General features: G+C 39.5%; 1 protein-coding gene across 1 annotated transcript; it reads left to right on the forward strand.

Moving 5' to 3' along the window:
* Positions 1-1,883: 1,883 nt before the first annotated feature.
* PFDN4 (prefoldin subunit 4) lies at positions 1,884-9,862 on the forward strand. The gene is made up of 4 exons (XM_060772083.2): positions 1,884-1,983; positions 5,813-5,920; positions 9,358-9,498; positions 9,714-9,862. Exons 1-4 carry the CDS (start codon positions 1,960-1,962, stop codon positions 9,843-9,845), a joined length of 405 nt encoding a protein of 134 aa, XP_060628066.1. The 5' UTR covers positions 1,884-1,959; the 3' UTR covers positions 9,846-9,862.
* Positions 9,863-21,401: the final 11,539 nt, after the last annotated feature.

The raw sequence follows: 21,401 nt of genomic DNA on the forward strand, positions 1-21,401 counted from the left end.
AAATTACATTTGAAATATCAGTCTTCTTAATATCAATTTTTCCACTTAATATATTCTCTAAGGGCCCTTCCACACAGCCCTATATTCCAGAATATCATGGCAGAAAATCCCACATTATCTGAGTGTGGATTCAGATAACCCAGTTCAAAGCAGATATTGTGGGATTTTCTGCCTTGGTATTCTGGTATATTGGGCTGTGTGGAAGGGCCCTCCAATTTCTAATTGGATCCCCCATACTCTGAATTACTACAACGTTTTCTATTTTATCTATATTGTTCAATTTACAATTTGTTATTTCCACATTTAAGATGTTAACTATATAATTATATCAATTTGTTAGAGTCTGACCACGGAACAACAGAATGGTTCAAGATTGGGAAAGGCATACGGCAAGGCTGCATACTCTCACCCAACCTTTTTAACTTGTATGCAGAACACATCATGCGAGGATGTGCGGGGCTGGATGAATGCAAAGCTGGGGTGAAAATTGCTGGAAGAAACATTAACAACCTCAGATATGCAGATGACACCACTCTGATGGCCGAAAGCGAGGAGGAGCTGAGGAGCCTTCTAATCAAGGTGAAAGAAGAAAGCACAAAAGCTGGGTCGCAGCTAAACATAAAAAAAACCAAGATCATGGCAACAAGAATGATTGACAACTGGAAAATAGAGGGAGAAAATGTGGAGGCCGTGACAGACTTTGTATTTCTAGGTGCAAAGATTACTGCAGATGCAGACTGTGGCCAGGAAATCAGAAGACGCTTACTTCTTGGGAGGAGAGCAATGTCCAGTCTCGATAAAATAGTAAAGAGTAGAGACATCACAGTGGCAACAAAGATCCGCCTAGTCAAAGCCATGGTATTTCCTGTAGTCACCAACGGATGTGAGAGCTGGACCTTAGGGAAGGCTGAGCGAAGGAAGATCGATGCTTTTGAGCTGTGGTGTTGGAGGAAAGTGCTGAGAGTGCCTTGGACTGCGAGAAGATCCAACCAGTCCATCCTCCAGGAAATAAAGCCTGACTGCTCACTGGAGGGAAAGATACTAGAGACAAAGTTGAAGTACTTTGGCCACATCATGAAGAGACAGCAAAGCCTAGAGAAGACAATTATGCTGGGGAAAGTGGAAGGTAAAAGGAAGAGGGGCCGACCAAGGGCAAGATGGATGGATGGCAATCTTGAAGTGACTGGACTGACCTTGAAGGAGCTGGGGGTGGTGACGGCCGACAGGGAGCTCTGGCGTGGGCTGGTCCATGAGGTCACGAAGAGTCGGAGACGACTGAACGAATGAACAACAACAACAACAATTGTATATTATATATTACATGCAATATTACTAATAACATTGCAGTATAGTACAACATATTTAATTTTAATATTGTGTGATTCTAATACAATATACCAACACAATATAATAATATACAATACTGTAATATAATATATTACACATAATACAACTCATAATATATAATATGTAATGCTAAACTATTTTATTATTTTATATTTGTATATTTGAAGTTGTAATGGTGAGCTGCTTTGAGTCTCCGTATGGAGACATAAAGTGGGATATAAACATAAATAAAGAAATAAAACCCTAAACTTGCCTCTCATTCATTCTTTGCTTCCGCTGCATCAGAAGGCCCACTGCGCCACCTTGTGTTGATCAGCTCGTATTGCAGCTCTGCCTCCCCGCCTCGTTCTTTCAGGCTGGCGATGAGCCTTCCTTGTCCCTTTCAATGCTAGACTGAGGACCGTACCAACTCCCGCTGTGGGGAGGCTAAAATTACCAGAGTAGACGGCAGAGTGATAGTTCCGCCAAAAATAAATTTAAAATAATTAAATTGCAGTGTGTTTTTAAAATGCCTCTAAGAAAGACACAAAGAAAAGGCGAAGTCGGTGGGAAAGACAAGAAGGTGGGGAAGAAACCTCCCCGCCGAGGAGGGGAAATAGTTCAGTCCCCAAGATGGCGGCCACCATGAAGAAAGCGGTGAGTGGTCTCAGCAAAGGCGGGAGAGTGGCTTGCCCAGGGCCCAGGCTTCTCTCTCTCGGCTTGGTGGATCTTCTTGTATTTGAGAGGACGGGGAGGAAGTGGGGGTGGCGAGGGATGCCTTCCCCTAATATTTATGTATAATAATATATAGGAATAATAGCATTGCAATGTATTAGTGCTACTGTATTTTATGTAATTTTTTTACAGTGGTTTTTAATGTCGAGGTAAAAGATTTTAATGTTTATGTATGTGTGTAGTCTATTTATGTCCCAGCAGTGCCGTCTATATGTTGTGCTCCGCATAAATAAGTAAATAAAATAAGCAATATTAATAATGTTGTAATATAATATATTATATATTGTATAGACTACAACTGATATATATATATATATATATATATATATATATATGGTATATATGGTATATATGGTATATATGGTATATATATATATATATTATATATATATATATATGGTATATATAGGGTATATATACACACACATACATATACACCATATATATAAAAGTTGTAGTCTATACAATATATAATATACACACACGGGCCCCCCGGTGGCGCAGTAGGTTAAAGCACTGAGCTGCTGAGCTTGTTGACCAAAAGGTCGCAGGTTTGATTCCAGGGAGTGGCCTGAGCTTCCGCTGTCAGCCCTAGCTTCTACCAACCTAGCAGTTCGAAAACATGCAAATGTGAGTAGATCAATAGGTACCGCTCCGGCGGGAAGGTAATGGCGCTCCATGCGGTCACGCTGGCCACATGACCTTGGAGGTGTCTATGTACAACGCTGGCTCTTCGGCTTAGAAATGGAGATGAGCACCACACCCCAGAATCAGACATGACTGGACTTAATGTCAGGGGACAACCTATACCTATATATATACACACACACACACTATATATATGGGCCCTCAGGCGGCACAGCGGATTAAACTGGGAGAAAAGCAGAATATAAATAATAATAATTATTTTTACTAATATACTGGTAGGGTATTATATGGGCAGTGGGTTAAACCGCTGAGCTGCTGAACTTTCTGACTGAAAGGTTGGCAGTTCAAATCCCAGGAGTGGGGTGAGCACCTGCTGTTAGGCCCAGCTTCTGCCAACCTAGCAGTTTGAAAACATGCAAATGTAAGTAGATCAATAGGTACCGCTTCTGCGGGAAGGTAATGACACTCCATGCAGCCATGCTGGCCACATGACCTTGGAGGTGTCTACAGACAACGCCAGCTCTTTGGCTTAGAAATGGAGATGAGCACCAACCCCCAGAGTTGGACATGCCTGTGCTTAATGTTCATCCTTTTATACTATATATATCAGTGTTTCTCAACCTGTGGGTCCCCAGATGTTTTGGCCTTCAACTCCCAGAAACCCCATCCAGTTTACCAACTGTTAGGATTTCTGGGAGTTGAAGGCCAAAACACCTGGGGACCCACAGGTTGAGAACCACTGATATATATCAATATATAATATAGTACAATATATGATACTAATATAATATATGATATTGGAACTCCCTCCCCATTGAGATTAAAACTGGCCCTTCCCTGTTATCTTTCAAAAATCAGCTGAAGACCTACCTGTTCAAGCCCGCTTTTGATGATTGAATTCAATTGCTAATGACAACAAGGTTGATTTGCCCTGAGCTTAGCAAAATACAATATTTAATTGATGAGTCCCCACAATAATTGTAATTAATTTTAAATGTTTTTAATGCTTATTTTTATTTATATCATATTTCTGGATGTTATTGTGCTTTATATGATTTTTTTTGTTTGTCTCACGGCATTGAATGTTTGCTATTAAGTTGCCTTCAATTTATGGCACATCTATGGATGAGAGACATCAAGAGGCTCTGCTCATGTCTTGCAAACTCAGGACCATGGCCTCCTTCTCAGTCTAATTTATTACCAAGAAACTTTAATGCTGTATTTTAGTGTGGCCAAAGGAGCAAAAGAAGTATTTTATCTATCTGCAGTTAGCATAGCAGGATCAGTTCTTTGATTCAGCAGGTGTCTTCTTGATTTTTTTAAAAGTCTACTGTCATATAGACTGTTGGGGGATAAGTGGGAAGCTCTGTTTATGCTCTCTTTTGCTCAAGTTGTAATTCTGGATTAAAGTAGGGTTTTCTGTATTGTGTCATAGAATCAGTGAGTTTGTAGAGACCTCATGGGTTATCCAGTCCAACCCCCTGTCAAAAAAGCAGAAAAAAACTCATTCAAAGAAATCTCAAGTGTCAGAAGCGATTTGAGAACTTCAAATCGCTTTTGGTGTAAGAGAATTGGCCATCTGCAGGGACGCCTGGATGTTTTACCATCCTGTGGAAGGCTTCTCTCATGTCCCCGCAAGGAAATCTGACAGACGGTAGCTCACCCCGTCTTGCAAATTCGAGCTGCCAAACTTCAGGTCAGCACTTCAGCCGGCACAAGGGTTTAACCCAGGGGTCCTCAAACTAAGGCCCGAGGGCCAGATACAGTCCTCCAAGGTCTTTTACCCGGCCCTTGCTTCAGGTCAACCTAAGTCTTGAAAGCATACAACAACAACAACAATCCTATCTCATCAGCCAAAAGCAGGCCCACACTTCCCATTGAAATACTAAAGTTTATTAACAACATTTATATTTGTTAAAATTGTTCTTCATTTTAATTATTGTATTGTTTTTAAGTAGTTTTTTGCACTACAAATAAGATATGTGCAGTGAGCATAGGAATTCATTCATGTTTTTTTCCAAATCATAATCCGGCCCTCCAACAGTTTGAGGGACTGTGACGTGGCCCTCTGTTTAAAAAGTTTGAGGACCCCTGGTTTAACCTATTGCGTCACCACGGCTCCTATTAAAGTCGATGAAAAATGTACTAAGGTATATAATTTATGTGAAAACACAAGAAACTGTTTTGATCCATGTAGGCCAACATAATCAACTCTTGAATGGCAGCAATGGTATGGCATGATTATTTTCTTATTCTTTATGGAGATCTTTGAGGATTTTTTTTTCATGGACTTCCATTCAGGTAATAATCAGGTCTACTTACCTTCTGGAATCAGGTGGTATGAAACTTACATGCTGATATCTTTGACTGTGTTAAGATCACAAGGTTTTTTTAAATCTGTCAATAACATTTATTCTATCAATAATATGTTCCATTTGGAGACATGTAAAAGGTAACTTTAAAATATGTTTCTTTATAATTCATGTCCAAGCTAGGGTATCCTAGGCACTTTGAAAGTTTAAGAGTTTCTGAAGCTGTCAAACAGTAGAACAGAAAATATGTTGAACTATAACATTGAATAATATCTTGCTAAGGCAGTAACATAATTGCTAATGACTTGCTCTCACATTTAAGTTTGGAAAACACTGCTCATTGTTTTCACTCCATTGTGATAGGCAACTGCACCACTTCTTGTTTTACAGGACACACTGTATTAATGCTTATTCTGAGGGTCCTGAAGGAGAAAAAAAAAGCCCCACCTCACCTTTTAAAAAATAAACATTGAGTCCTTTGTGATCTCAGAATTCTCTATGGTAACTCTTGGGTATCTTGGGTATGCAGATACTTTATGGATTTTTTTCCTGGATCTATCCTCATGCGACTTGGTTATCTTGATCTTCACTTTGTTCCCTTGTCTTTACGGAGTTTATGACAACTCTCTGCTTTGGAATCTTTTGAGAAACCACACTGATGAAATGTTGATAAATTGATTTCAGCTTGAACTGAATGGTGAGATAGTATATCCTAGGTTCATTGAAAGAGCAGATTATTGTTTCTTGAAGTACATGTATGAGCTTTCTCTTTTTGTGTTGGTTTTGTGTAGGCAGCTGAAGATGTCAATGTTACCTTTGAAGATCAACAGAAAATCAACAAGTTTGCAAGAAACACCAGTAGAATAACAGAATTGAAAGAAGAAATAGAGGATAAAAAGGTATCCCCAACATAATGTGTCTAACTTGTTCATAATTGTTCTATTCACTTGTGTGGAAATTATGCTCCCATTTATTTATTTAGTATTTCCATCCCTTCTTTCTATCTAAAATAGCAATAATACAAAACAGTAATAGTGTTTTTATGTACTTTCAAATTGCTTGATAGCTTATGGCAACTCCATGAATTTCACAGGGCTTTCTTACACAAAGGATACTCAAATGGTTTTGCCATTGCCTTCCTCTTGAAATATAGTTTATGGCGCTTATAATAATAATTATTATTTTATTTTTATATCCTGCCTCCAACTCCCCGAAGGGACTTAGGGCAGCTTACAAAGGGACAAGCCCAGAGAGCACAGAGTTAAAACGTAATGCAATAAAATTTAAACAAAACAAAACCAAATAGAAACATATCACAATAAAACATAACATCATGAAAACAATGCCATGGGAGCAATAAAAATACTGAGTTCAGAGGGCTCCAAGTTTGTGCAAAATTCCTATATAGAGCTAAGGAAAAGTTCAAAATTCAGTGGCAGGGATGGGAGATGTCCTTGGGTTTTATAATGTCAGGATTGTAGATTGGAGGGCCATGCTAAAGTTCTGGAACTTAGGTATTAAAAGGCCAATTCTTTGGAACCGCCCAATCAAAGACACAGCTGAGCATCCATATTTTTAGGTTCTTGCAGAAGGAGGACAGGATAGGTGACAGTCTGATCTTCCTAGGAAAAGAGTTCCAGAGCCGTGGGACCACCGAGAAGGCCCTCACCCTCGCCTCCACCAACCGCACCGAGATGGAGGCGGAAGCGAGAGGAGGGCCTCCCCGGATGATCTTAGGGCTCATGTTGGTTTATAGGGGAAGATACAGTCGCGAAGATAGGCAGGTCCTGAACCGTTTAGGGCTTTGTAGGTAATCACCTGCACCTTGAATTGTTCTTAGTTGACAGCATGCCATCCAAATACTAACCAGAATTGACCCGCTTAGCTTCCAAGATCAGATGGAATCTGGTACTTTTATTATTATTAAGTACAGATAAAACAGAATAGTTAAAACATACATATTTGTCAGTTGAAAACAAAATTTAAAACATCAAAAATACTTTTGAATGTCACACTACTGAATAAAATTGTTTTTGGAAACACTGGTAGATAATGCTGGAAACTTGGTGTTTACATTTTGGGAGAATTCAAGTACATTTTCAAATTGTGAAACTTCCCTTAGCCCACTTGGGCCATTTTAGCCAACATAAGTTGAATGCCTCTTATTTAATTTGCCTTTAAATGAATCCAGAGGACCTGTGTTGTCAGAAATAATTCTTGTTTGCCTCTGTCCATCCCACTACCAATATAGGATGCTGATTTAGGACTAGAACAGCCTTCTTTGATTCAGTTTGAAGGAAAAGAAAGTGTTGTGTACACAGCTTACTGGTAGCATCAGAACCTCAAATTGTATGCCCCGGTTAATGAAAAAGGTGTTTACCAGGGGATTGTTTCCGTAATAGAACAGAGGTTGTTCAGCATGTTTCAGCTGACTTTTTATTAAAAACTAACAAGTATGTGCATGTGAAGTGAGACAACAAGGTAAGCCTTACATAATTAAACAAAAGCATTTAAAACCTAATAGCGACCACTTGATGACTTGTTCTGCAGTGCATCTAAGGTTAAACTTTTATTTCACCAGCTACCACCTTTCTAACAATGTCCATAATAACTATAACTTGGCGACTAAATTTATAAATCTGTTTTTAAAGTTCTAGGGATAACTGGTGAATCAGGTTTATCTGCTTTCCTCTTTGTAGGTAGGCACACATGACTGCTGTAGGATAAGTTAGAGTAGTATACCATTCTTTTTCAGCTGTATTGATGACATACTATTGCCACATATCACTGAAAGTCTGTTTCTCCATTCCCTCTTCACTATCTTTCCTATAACAATATTATTAGGTAATTTTCAGCTAGACAGAATAAACTGGATGAGCATCAAAATATTTTATAAAAAAGAACTTTGTTGGAAACTTTGATAAGTGAGTTATGCACGTATGTTACATAGCATAGAGGACAAAACACCACCCCAAGAAACACTGCGGCTTATAGCCACAGTGTAGTACATACATCTCTACACATCACCTTTTGCAGTTGCATATCAAGGAGGGACCAGAGTCATGGTAAAATTTATCAGTACTGTATTTTTCTGCAATGTTTTAAAAAAGCATTGTTCCATAAATTTCCATTTATGATCCAGTTAGAACATTAAGAGCAGCTGGGGAGGTCTTGCCGCCATCGCAGGTGCGATTGGTGGGGACGAGAGACAGGGCATTCTCAGTGGTGGCTCCTCAGCTGTGGAACTCCCTCCCTAGCGAGATTAGATTGGTCCCCTTCTTCCTGGTGTTTAGAAAACAACTAAAAACTTGGTTATGTAAACAAGCGTTCGGTGAGTGACAACAATAATGTAGCATATAGATGATAACGTTGGTATCAGTTCAATATCAAAATGTTTCATGTTTATGTTTGATGGTTTATAGTTTTTAATGGTTTAATTTATGGTTATATGTTACTGTTTTAGATGTGTGATACACTGTTTTTTATTTTATGTGAGGCATTGAATTTTTGCCATTTATTTGATGTGAATTGATTTGAGTCCCCCCAGGGGTGAAGAAAGCGGTATATAAATGCATTAAATAAAGAAATAAATTTTATTGGCACAGAAAATGAATGCAATAATAGTCAATGTCAGCAATAAGTAGATACAGCACAAGTATAAATTTAATAGATACTAATGCATAGTAGTATCCATAATCTAATAGCCATAATCTAAAAGGAAAACTGAAATTTAATTAGTCAGAACATTGTATGTATCAATGCGCTAAATAATTACCCATATCTTTTTATGAATTCTATCAAAATTGTGGTAGCAAATATAGCAACAAACACAACAACAACACCCCTTTTGGTTTTTAAAAATTTAAAAAACAGGAGGCAGTAAGCTTTTTGTTGTTTAAAGAAGATTGAAGCTTTTTTGCTACTATGATTTGGGGGCATAACATTTTTTAAAAAATCCCCTTGTGAGTTGGATAGAGCTCCAGTGTGACCGCCTTATCCTGAGATGGTTCACCATCGTTGCTCATTTACTTCTTAGCTGCTGTCTTTTAAATCTGTGGAATCCTAATATTCAGTTATACACAATGATGAGAAAATTGTAAGAACATTTTCAGTGCCTTTCCAAAAAGCTCCTTGCAGACAATTTGCATTTTCTCCCTTTTTAGTACTGCAACTCTTGAGATTTAATGCTTCCATAGAACATTGAACTGTGACCTCAAATTGTCTTTCCTATATGGCCATAAACATTCTATAGGTCAGAAGAATATGTCAGAAGCTACAGTGTTATCTGCCGGTTTGTATCATGTTGCATGGGGACTGATTGATTTCTTGATCACAGAAACAGCTTCAGAACTTGCAAGATGCATGTGATGACATCATGATGCTTGATGACGACTCGCTATTCATACCTTATCAAATTGGAGACGTCTTCATTAGCCACTCCCAAGATGAGACGCAAGAGATGTTGGAGGAAGCAAAAGTGAGGAATTATGTCTCTTTTTCCCCTCCCCGGCTTTTTTAAAAAAAACAACACAATGGCAGTGGGGTTGGGGACCAGTCAATAAATGAAACTCTAATTGAGTTCATTTACTATCCTTGAATCTATTAAACCCATTGATTCTTCTGATAACACTATTTGAAAGTTTTAGAACAATGCCTTTTCTTCTGGTCATAAACTTTCTTTTTCTTTTGCAGCAAAATTTGCAGGAAGAAATTGGAGCTTTGGAGTCTCGAGTAGAATCGATCCAGAGAGTATTATCAGACCTTAAAGTCCAGCTTTATGCAAAGTTTGGCAACAATATAAATCTCGAGGCAGATGACAATTAAATTCCATAGAAATAGCATTTTGGTTTTCTCTCTTCTTAACCCTGATGTATTTTTTATACATTCATTTCTCTGCTTCATGTATTTAACAAAATAATTATTTTGCACACCTGTGATTATTTATATGTTTTAAGTAAGAAGATTCACATTCATCTGGTGCATAATCAAATGGGGAGTGTATAAAGGTTTGCAGAAATAATAGTAAAAATCAAACAAACATACTGTGTTTTTTCTAGTATTGTTCTGATATGAGTACCAAGACAGTTCTGTAAAATAAAAAATGAAAGAACACAAGCTAGACATCATTTTACACAGTAAAAATGTCACTCAAAAGTGCTTTTCAGGTATGGAAAAAAATAAAAATAAGAGTAATTTTACATTAGCTGAAAGAAACATTTTTAATGTCACAGTGAATCAATTTAGCAATTTATTTATTTATCATATCCAAAGTGAATGTACAGTTGTAATTTTTTTTAAAAAAAAAACAACAACCTCAGAGTTTAAATACTTGGCATTTTATTAAATGCCCTTTGACCAGTAGCTGGCCACTTGGAGTGCCTCTGGTGTGGTTGTAAGAAGTTCCTCCATTGTGCATGTGGCAGGAATCAGACTGCATTGTAATAGGTGATCTGTGGTTTACTCTTCTCCACACTTGCACGTTGTGGACTCCATTTTGTGGCCCCATTTCTTAATGTTGGCTCTGCATCTCATGCCAGAGCAAAGTCTGTTCAGCACCTTCCAAGTTACTCAGTCTTTTGTGTGCCCAGGAGGGCGTCTCTCATTTAGTATCAGCTATGGCTTGAGGTTTTAGCCTGCCACTTTTGGACTCTCGCTTGCTGAGGTGTTCCTGCAAATATCTGTATATTTTAGAAAACTATTTCTTGATTTAAGGCATTGGTGTGCTGGCTGATAACCAAACAGGGGATGGACCGGAGATGGAACTGTCTTGGTCCTTTGATTATTGGTTGCTACGGCTTTACACATGGACCTCACCAGATGGTCAACACCGAAATCAGATTGACTACATCCTTTGCAGCCAAAGGTGGCGGACATCCATCCAGTCGGTGAAAACAAGACCTGGGGCTGACTGTAGCTCAGATCACGAACTTCTTATTGCCCAATTTAGAATAAAACTAAAGAGATCAGGGAAAATACACAGACCAGTTAGATATGATCTCACTAACATTCCTAGCGAATATACAGTGGAAGTGAAGAACAGATTTGAAGGACTAGATTTAGTAAACAGAGTCCCAGAAGAACTATGGACAGAAGTCCGCGACATAGTTCAGGAGGCGGCAACAAAGTACGTTCCAAAGAAAAAGAAAACGAAGAAGGCAAAATGGTTGTCTGCTGAGACACTGGAAGTAGCCCAAGAAAGGAGGAAAGCAAAAGGAAACAGTGAAAAGGGGAGATATGCCCAGTTAAATGCGCAATTCCAGAGGTTAGCCAGAAGAGATAAGGAACTATTTTTAAATAAGCAATGCATGGAAGTGGAAGAAGACAACAGAATAGGAAGGACAAGAGACCTCTTCCAGAAAATTAGAAACATTGGAGGTAAATTTCAGGCAAAAATTGGTATGATAAGAAACAAAGATGGCAGGGACCTAACAGAAGCTGAAGAGATCAAGAAAAGGTGGCGAGACTATACAGAAGATCTGTATAGGAAGGATAACAATATCGAGGATAGCTTTGACGGTGTGGTGAATGAATTAGAACCAGACATCCTGAGGAGTGAGGTTGAATGGGCCTTAAGAAGCATTGCTAACAACAAGGCAGCAGGAGATGATGGGATCCCAGCTGAACTGTTTAAAATCTTAAAAGATGATGCTGTCAAGGTGATGCATGCCATTTGCCAGCAAATATGGAAAACACAAGAATGGCCATCAGACTGGAAAAAATCAACTTATATCCCCATACCAAAAAAGGGAAATGAGAAAGACTGCTCACACTTCCGTACAGTGGCCCTTATTTCTCATGCCAGTAAGGTAATGCTCAAGATCCTGCAAGGAAGACTCCAGCAATACATGGAGAGAGAGTTGCCAGATGTTCAAGCTGGGTTTAGAAAAGGCAGAGGAACGAGAGACCAGATTGCCAATATCAGCTGGATAATGGAGAAAGGCAGGGAGTTTCAGAAAAACATCTACTTCTGCTTCATTGACTATTCTAAAGCCTTTGACTGTGTGGATCATAATAAATTGTGGCAAGTTCTTGGTGGGATGGGCATCCCAAGCCACCTTGTCTCTCTCCTGAGGAATCTGTACAAGGACCAAGTAGCAACAGTCAGAACTGACCACGGAACAACAGACTGGTTCAAGATTGGGAAAGGCGTACGGCAAGGCTGCATCCTCTCACCCAACCTTTTTAACTTGTATGCAGAACACATCATGCGATGTGCGGGGCTGGATGAATGCAAAGCTGGGGTGAAAATTGCTGGAAGAAACATTAACAACCTCAGATATGCAGATGACACCACTCTGATGGCCGAAAGCGAGGAGGAGCTGAGGAGCCTTCTAATCAAGGTGAAAGAAGAAAGCGCAAAAGCCGGGTTGCAGCTAAACGTCAAAAAAACCAAGATTATGGCAACAAGAATGACTGACAACTGGAAAATAGAGGGAGAAACCGTGGAGGCCGTGACAGACTTTGTATTTCTAGGTGCAAAGATTACTGCAGATGCAGACTGTAGCCAGGAAATCAGAAGACGCTTACTTCTTGGGAGGAGAGCAATGTCCAGTCTCGATAAAATAGTGAAGAGTAGAGACATCAGACTGGCAACAAAGATCCGCCTAGTCAAAGCCATGGTATTCCCTGTAGTCACCTACGGATGTGAGAGCTGGACCTTAGGGAAGGCTGAGCGAAGGAAGATCGATGCTTTTGAGCTGTGGTGTTGGAGGAAAGTGCTGAGAGTGCCTTGGACTGCGAGAAGATCCAACCACTCCATCCTCCAGGAAATAAAGCCCGACTGCTCACTGGAGGGAAAGATACTAGAGACAAAGTTGAAGTACTTTGGCCACATCATGAGGAGACAGGAAAGCCTAGAGAAGACAATTATGCTGGGGAAAGTGGAAGGCAAAAGGAAGAGGGGCCGACCAAGGGCAAGATGGATGGATGGCATCCTTGAAGCGACAGGACTGACCTTGAGGGAGCTGGGGGTGGTAACGGCCGACAGGGAGCTCTGGCGTAGGCTGGTCCATGAGGTCACGAAGAGTCGGAGACGACTGAACGAATGAACAACAACAACAAACTTCCTGGCAGATGTCAGGTGGTGCAATATCAGTTAAATAGTATATTTTCTCCAGTGGTGTAGGGTGTAGACATCCTGTGATAGTGCAATATATCTCATTAAGAGCCACATCCACTGTTTTAGCATGGTGAGATGTGTTCTGTTTTGAACTGGATTATAGACTGGGTGACTATCAAGGTTCAGATAACAAATTGCATTACTCTTTAGTCCTACCACCGGGGCAAGGGGTTAGACTGAATGGCCCTTGTGGTCTCTTCCAACTCTATCATGAAAACTAATGTCAGTGGTTTTGCAAAGGATGCTTGTTTGTTGGTTTTCTTGTTGGTTTTGTAATGTTTAATGACCCATATCCATTTATTAGTATAGACCTTTATTACCAAGTATGCAATCGGAACATATGAATGAATCCATACACATTCTGAGTATATAATTGTCTATCAGGAATTGTATAACTTTAGCAAAACTGCATAAGGCAAACTGGGCTAATCTAAAATGTGCAACCAAACTCTCTTCAAGGGAAATTTGATCAAACACACAATGATCAAAATATACACAATAGTTGCATTAGGGAACAGTGAAAATGGTAGAGCTTCATCAATAGCAACAATTGATGAAACTAAATTCCAAGGCTGTGAGAGTTTCTTGACGTAACATTTTCCAGCTTTGACATGTACATGAGCTGGGGAAGGGGAAAGCCCAGCAGACCTGGCTTCTTCAGAGGTATCCCTCCATTCTTTCTTTTTCTACAGTCAGAATTACAAAGTTGGAAAAGACCAAATGGGCCATCTAGTCTAACCCCCTGCCATGCAAGAAAAGCACAATTAAAGCACCCCTGACAGATGGCCATCCAGCCTCTAAAAGCCCCTCAAGAAGGAGCGTCTACCACACTCCGAGGCAGAAAGTTCCACTGCTGAACAGCTCTTATAGTCAGGAAGTTCTTCCTAATGTTCAGGTGGAATTTTCTTTCCTGTAATTTGACTCCATCGCTCCGAGTCCTAGTCTCCAAGGCCGCAGAAGACAAACCTGTTCCCTCTTCCTTATGATAGCCTTTCAAATATTTAAACATGGCGATCATATCTCCTCTCAACTTCTGCAGACTAAACCTACCCAGTCTTTAAGCTATTTTTCATAGGGCATGGTTTCAAGCCCTTTGATCAATTTAATTGCCCTCCTCTCGACATGTTTCTACTTGGTGGAATGAATGCTGGAAGACAGTTGCAGAGAGCCAAAGCTTGATGGGGTTAGTTTTGCATTAGAATGTACATTCTAAAAACATTACTTAGAAGATGCACATGTTTCAAACTGCAGTTTCACATTTCTTCAATATATATTTCCACTGAGAACCCCAGGATGAGAAATTTGGGGAAAAGTGAGACATGTATGGGTAGTTCTTTTTTATCAGTTCTTTTTGCTGTTATCGCAATTTCCCAGCTACCATACAATACTGGGAAGGTAAGCCTCCCAGTATTCGTTACTATATGAATGGAAAATTTCTGAAACAGTTCCTTCATCTTATTTATTTATTTACCGTACTCCTGTCACTTCTCAACCCCAGAAGGGGGACTCAGGATGGCTTCCTGAGATCTTGGTGTGTTAGTTGTTAATTTTAACTGGGAACAATTTGATAAAAGAGTAAATAGGCTTAAATAGGGTTTATCACAACTGGTTTCAAATTTGGTTTTTTACACAACTCACACCAGCACCAATAGCAATCTTGGGTAGTAATTGTATTAAATCAGAAGTTTTTCATTGGATTAAAATGAGCTTAGAAACTACATGGTATTTATTGCATCAAAAGTGAATTGAGAATACAGTTATAATGTATGAAAAACCTCAAAGTTCTGCCATATTCAGCCATAAATCTTCTTGGGTAGTCTTGGGCAACTTGAGTTCTTTCTTTGTTGTTTATGTTTGGTCGCTTCTGACTCTTCGTAACCTCATGGACCAGCCCACGCCAGAGCTCCCTGTCAGCCATCACCTCCCCCAGCTCCTTCAGGGTCAAGCTAGTCCCTTCAAGGATACCATCCATCGATCGTGCCCTTGGTCGCCCCCTCTTAATGTATTATTTTACATCAAGTTAAAATAGAGAAAGAAATAGAGGGAGAAAAGGTGGAGGCAATGACAGACTTTGTATTTCTAGACAGAAAGATTACTACAGATGTAGACTGCAGCCAAGAAATCAGAAGACGTTTACTTTGGAGGAGAGCAATTACCAATACTGATAAAATAGTGAAGAGTAAAGACATCACACTGGCAACGAAGATCCACATAGGTAAAGCATAGTTAAAGCATCTGCAGTAACTTATGGATGTGAGAATTGGACCATAAGGAAGACTGAGGGAAGGAAGATAGACACTTTTGAACTGTGGTGTTGGAAGAAAATTCTGAGAGTGCCTTGCACCTCAAGAAGATCAAACCAATCCATACTACAGGAAATAATGCCCGGCTGCTCACTGGAGAGAAGGATATTGGAGACAAAGATGAAGTAAGACAGTAAAGCTTAGAGAAAATAATGATGCTGGGGAAAATGGCAGGAAAAGGGAAGAGGGGTTGACCATGGGCAAGATGGGTGGATGGCATCCTTGAGGTGACTGGCTTGACTTTAAAGGAGCTGGGGATGGCCACAGCTGACAGGGAGCTCTAGCATGGGTAGGTCCATTACATCATAAAGAGTCGGAAGCGACTAAATGAATAAACAACAACAACTCAAGTTGCCCAAGACTACCCAAGAAGGTTTATGGCTCAATAGGTATTTAAATCTGCCTCCTAGTTTAGACGCAAGGGTGGTATATATGGACAATATAAAAGTCCCCTGAAAAAACCTGTCTTCAAACTAAACTTCTCTTCACTACCAAACATGGGTAGGGCTAAGCAGGAAAGTACTGCTGTTTAGCAAGTCCAGAAGATGGCACTAGAGTGCCAACTATCTGCAGTCACACTAGAGAACAGCAAGGATATTTCACTAAAATAGCCATAATTGGTGGATATTTAAAAATATGCATTAGCAGATATATAGGCATAAATCCAATATTAGTCCTACTTAATCCATAGAAATAAATGAAACTTACTAACCATAACTTAAATTCTATTGATATAATTTAGTCTTTTCTAGGTTGGACTAATACTAAATTTAGCCCATAGTTTTTAATTTGAAAAATGGATGGTAAATTGTGTGAATGCTTATTACCCTTGAAGAATGGAGAAAGCAGATATGTCAGTGCATAATCAGTTATGCACTGAGCAGGACAGTCCAGTTGTCTTCATGCACAGCTTGTGAACTTCCCGGAGGCTTCTGGTTGACTGATATGGAAAAAAACAAACAAAAAAGAAAGAAACGTTGGGCTAGAGGTATCAAATAGCTATTCTCTTGTCCAAGTGCCATTTTAAATGTATTTATTGACTTTTAGTAGGAAGAGGACAGCATAAGGCATCCCAGATGTTATTGAACTAAAACTCCCAGCAGCCCAGCCAGCCAAATCAATAATAAGGAATGCTTGTAGTTGTGGTCCATCAACATCATCAGGACACCTTGATTCCAACCCTGATTTAGACATGTCTTTCTCACCCTTCCTGGCTTTTGCATTATTCTGAGTGATTTATAAACATTCAAAACAAAGCTCATAGAAGTTCTTCTGAACTGAAATCTCAGATTTCTCTAGCCAGCATGAATTGCTTCTTGTCACCATTGTCCAAGCTTTTATTTTAGGCCATTTCAAGGTTTGATTCTTATCCAGAATATTTAACAAATATAGCCAAGGATTGATTTCCTTTATCTGTATCCAGCATAGATAATGGCTCAGAAGGCCTTTGGATTTTTGCAGATTTTAGAATATTTGCATATACATCGTGAGAGGTGGGACCCAAGTCTAAAAAATAAAATAATTTATCTTTCATATGCAACTTATACACATAGCCACATGGAGGTAATTTTATACACAGTATTGTAATAATTTTTTTTAATTTTATTTTATTTAAACATACAAAATTCAGAGACGGGGGAAGGTTTAAAGGGGGATAACAGAAGGGATAAGTTGGGTATGGGGAAGGAGGGGGCTACAAAGGTAAGCGAAGGGGGTGTGTGTGGAGGGGGAGGGGGGAGTGACAGGTGAGGGTTGGGTACTTCCAGGTTAGCCCAGGGTGGTACAAGTATTCTTAATTCTACATGCTTTACATTCAATCAATACATATTTAGTCTTCCAACTTCAATTTTCCAAGTGAAACAATTGTGTACACTTGAATGAACCGTCACAAAGCACAGGTGTTTCTACCTCAATGGCCCATGTTTATTTATTTATTTACTATTAATAATATAACTATAAATAAAAAACCTAACCATATTAAACCTAAAACATAGAATGGCATTTAAATATAAACATAAAGTTAAAACATCAACAACACAATAACATTTATATTAAACCCATGAAACAACACAAATTAAAAGCAGTTACTAAAATCGTGCCATCCAAACTCAAATCCATAGTCATTCCATTGGTCTGCTACAATTCCTTATTCTCTTATTGCACTAAAAACCTTGCTGTCTGAAAGCTTGATCACATAACCATATTTTTACTTTCTTCTTGAAGGTCAGGAGGGACCTTCAAGAAGAAGGTCCCTCCTGACCTCATTCCACCAGGGAGAGAGTTCCATAACCGAGGGGACCCCACTGAGAAGGACCAGTCTCTCATTAACAATATGTTGACAATATAGGATTTTGGAATTCCAGATAATGGATGTCCAACCTGTATTATGCATTATATTCACACCTTGCTTTTTAAATGAACTCTAGGTGCCTGCAAAGTTCTTGGTACTCTGATGTCTTGGAACCACATCTCCTAAATCCTCATCCAGAACTGTAACCCAAACACTATGCTTACGTTTTGTACCATACTATGAATTAGATCACTACTCACAGAAAAGCTTATTTTAGTGCACTTTTAGATATCTACTAGTGCTACTGTACCTCCAATAAATTACACATGCTTTTATTAAATTAATAGCACCTAGATGACAGTTTTCTTTTTTGATTATGAAGAAGGATGGACTATTGTTAAGTAAAGGACTTTATTCGTCTTATGAGGGGAACTCAGAAAGTTTAATTTTGGGGGATTACAGTGCTTAGGAGTCCCTAACCAACATGGCCATACTATCTATGGTTTTTGGAAGCTGTAATCTAGAAGGTAATGTTTCCATGCTCTGCCTATTAGCAAAGGTTTTTAAGCAGTGGTTGGATGGTCATCTGTCAGGAATGCTTTGATTATGTGTTCCTGCATGGTAGGAGGTTGAAATGGATGGCCCTTGTCTCTTCCAACTCATAAGATTCTATGAATGCTATAACAATGTACTTGATGTTTTACAGATGTGTCACAACGATAATCCCCAATGCCACAAATCTTGAAACCTCAAATTTTTGCAGATTTCAAAACTATCTTAACAGATTACAGAGGTGGGCCAAAACTAACAAAATAAAGTTCAACAGGAACAAATACAAGATACGCAACTTAGGCAGAAAAAATGAAATGAAAAGATACAGAATGGGGGATGTCTGGCTTGACAGCAGTATGTATGAAAAAGATCTTGGAGTCCTTGTGGACAACAAGCTAAACATGAGCCAGCAATGTGACAAGGCAGCTAAAAAACAAATGGGATTTTGGCCTGTATAAATAGGAATCTAGTGTCTGGATCTAGGGAAGTCATTCTTCTCTGTTTTGCCTTGGCCAGACTACACCTGGAATACTGTGTCCAATTCTGAGCATCACAATTAAAGAGTGATGCTGAGAAACTGGAATGTGCCCAGAGGAGAGTGACAGATGATCAAGAGTCTAGAAAACAAGTCCTATGAGGAGCAACTGGGCATGTTCAGCCTGCAGAAGAGAAGGCTGAGAGAAGACATGATGTCCATGTATCAATATGTTAGGGGAAGTAATAGGGAGGGGGGGAGCAAGCTTGTTTTCTGCTGCCCTGGAGACTAGAACAAGGAACAATGGATTCAAATTGTAGGAAAGGAGATTCCACCTGAACATTAGGAAGAACTTCCTGACTGTGAGAGCTGTTCAGCAATGGAACTTTCTCTCTGCCGCAGAGTGTGGTGGAGGCTCGTTCTTTGGAGGATTTTAAACAGAGGCTGGATGGCCATCGGTTGAGGGTGATTTGAATGTGATTTCCTTGCTTCTTGGCAGGGGTTGGACTTGATGGCCCATGAGGTCTCTTCTAACTATGATTCTATGAGTCTAGTACAAATGAGATGCCAGAAGTCAGGCAGATGCACAAAAAAAGAAGGATGACATAGATTCATTGGGCAGGAGGGTAGCTGGATGTGCAAAAGTCACAGGAAATAATATACACTACAGGCCCTAATCCTTTATGCTGACTAGCTTCATAAGGCTCGTAATTAGAAACAAAAGAGTGATTATCAGCATATTATTAGTATTTAGAACATCCGTAGCAAAATACTGGGACTCCACCTGTCAAAGAATGACTCTACAAAATAAGATTTGATGCAATTATGAAGATCACTGTTAATTATACGAGTACATGCCTATTTTGGCAGATTTAACACATCTGTGGAGGATTGAAGCCTGTTTATGAAGTGCTGGGAAAGAGAAAATAAACAGAACAATGCAAAGATCCAAGTATTAGCTACATTCAAGGTAATTTCTGCTTGTTTTTCGAGATTGGGGTGGGAATCGTCAAGCCTTCCAGCTGTTGTGGACTACAAATCCAAACAGCACCAGTTTTCACAGTTGCTAAGTGAAAATTGGAGATGCTCCTGCATTTTAATGGTTGTGTGGAAAAGGGATTTCAGTAGGAGTTCCTTGTCACACGACTAAGTAATAAGCAACAACTCTTCAATACAACCATTAAAAGCACAGAGACCATCTCCAGTTTTTTGTCATAGCAATGCATAGAGAAATTCCAGGAGTTGCAGTTCAGCAATGTTTCAAGAGCCATATGATTTCCACCCTGTTTTAAAGGGCATGGCTAGTCCCCCTTCGGGGGTTTAGAAGGGCGGGGTAAAAGTGCTGTAAATAAATAAAATAAAACAGGATAAATGCTGTATTTGGAAGTGTATGTTTTCCCCATTGTACCATTTTCTGGCGGATTTTTGTCTGCCTTGCTAAAAACCCGTATAATGATGTTGCCAAGTGAAAATCATCACAGGGATCCTCTACCTTTAATGGCTGAATGAAAGAGGGAGTGTTAGCAGGAGTGGCTTGTCATGCAGGTGCCACTTGCTGACATTCCTTCTGACATACAATCATTGAAGGTTCAGGAGACCTCCTCTGGTTTTCATCTGGTAGCACTAAATTATGCTGTTGATGTTTTGCTCCTGGCAAACAAGCAAATAAGTGACTGACACCTACCCACACTAAAGCCGGTATTCTAAAAGGTAGGAATGTTTTCCCCTTCATCTCTCCTTTGTTGCTGTTAGAATAATGGGATTTCAGATAGTATTGGGTCTGCTATGTGCCAATGCTCATTCTGAGTTCTTCTGCTCTGGTTTTCACATTTGCTGTTTTATCTATTGCAGTGCATGGCCATAAATACTTTCTGTCTCTAAGCAACCAGACCGTGCAATCTGAGAAACTTCTATGGTTGATGGTCATATAAAAACTTTCCCTTCTTTATCACCTCCCTGCTTCTCTTTCTACTTCTTTGTTCTCAACTTTGAGATGATGAGTTAATGTTTTAAGATCACTGGAGCTATTCCTTTTCCTTAATCTTTCTGTTAGTTAGGATGCAGGTACAGTATAATCTCCATATCCGTGGGGGATGTGTTTTTGGGCTTACAGTGAAAATGTGAAACTTCAGATAACACCAAATCCAATGGAAATCAATAGTTCAGGAGTGAACCCTATTGAACTACAGTATACTACAGAATAGCACTGGATGACTTATAAATGCCTAGCAAGAACACCTTTCTAGCATTTGTACGTCCTCCAACTTGATTATGGTCAACTTCCGGCAAAAGTATACTGTAGAATCACACTGGAAGACCTAGAAAATACATATAGTATGCCTTGACCTAAAGAGAAACCCAACGTGTCCTTGACTGGGTGGTTTTCATTCAAATGTAGCACTTATAAAATGAGACATGAAGTAAGGGTTGGCTGAAGCTGGTGGTCATGGTGGCAGTGGCAGCAATTTGTATAACATTGATATGAATATTTGCACATTGTGTGTTTTGTCTGTAACCACATACGGCTGCTTGGCAGGTTGCCTAAAACCTGAAGCATGCAGGTCCCAGAATAGATCTGAGTATGTCAAGTGAAAAAGGAAGTGCCACTACATGATGGACGTGTTTCCAATGCATGTGAAAT

Source organism: Anolis sagrei, chromosome 4, assembly GCF_037176765.1.
Source record: "Anolis sagrei isolate rAnoSag1 chromosome 4, rAnoSag1.mat, whole genome shotgun sequence".
NCBI classification, from domain to species: Eukaryota; Metazoa; Chordata; class Lepidosauria; order Squamata; family Dactyloidae; genus Anolis; species Anolis sagrei.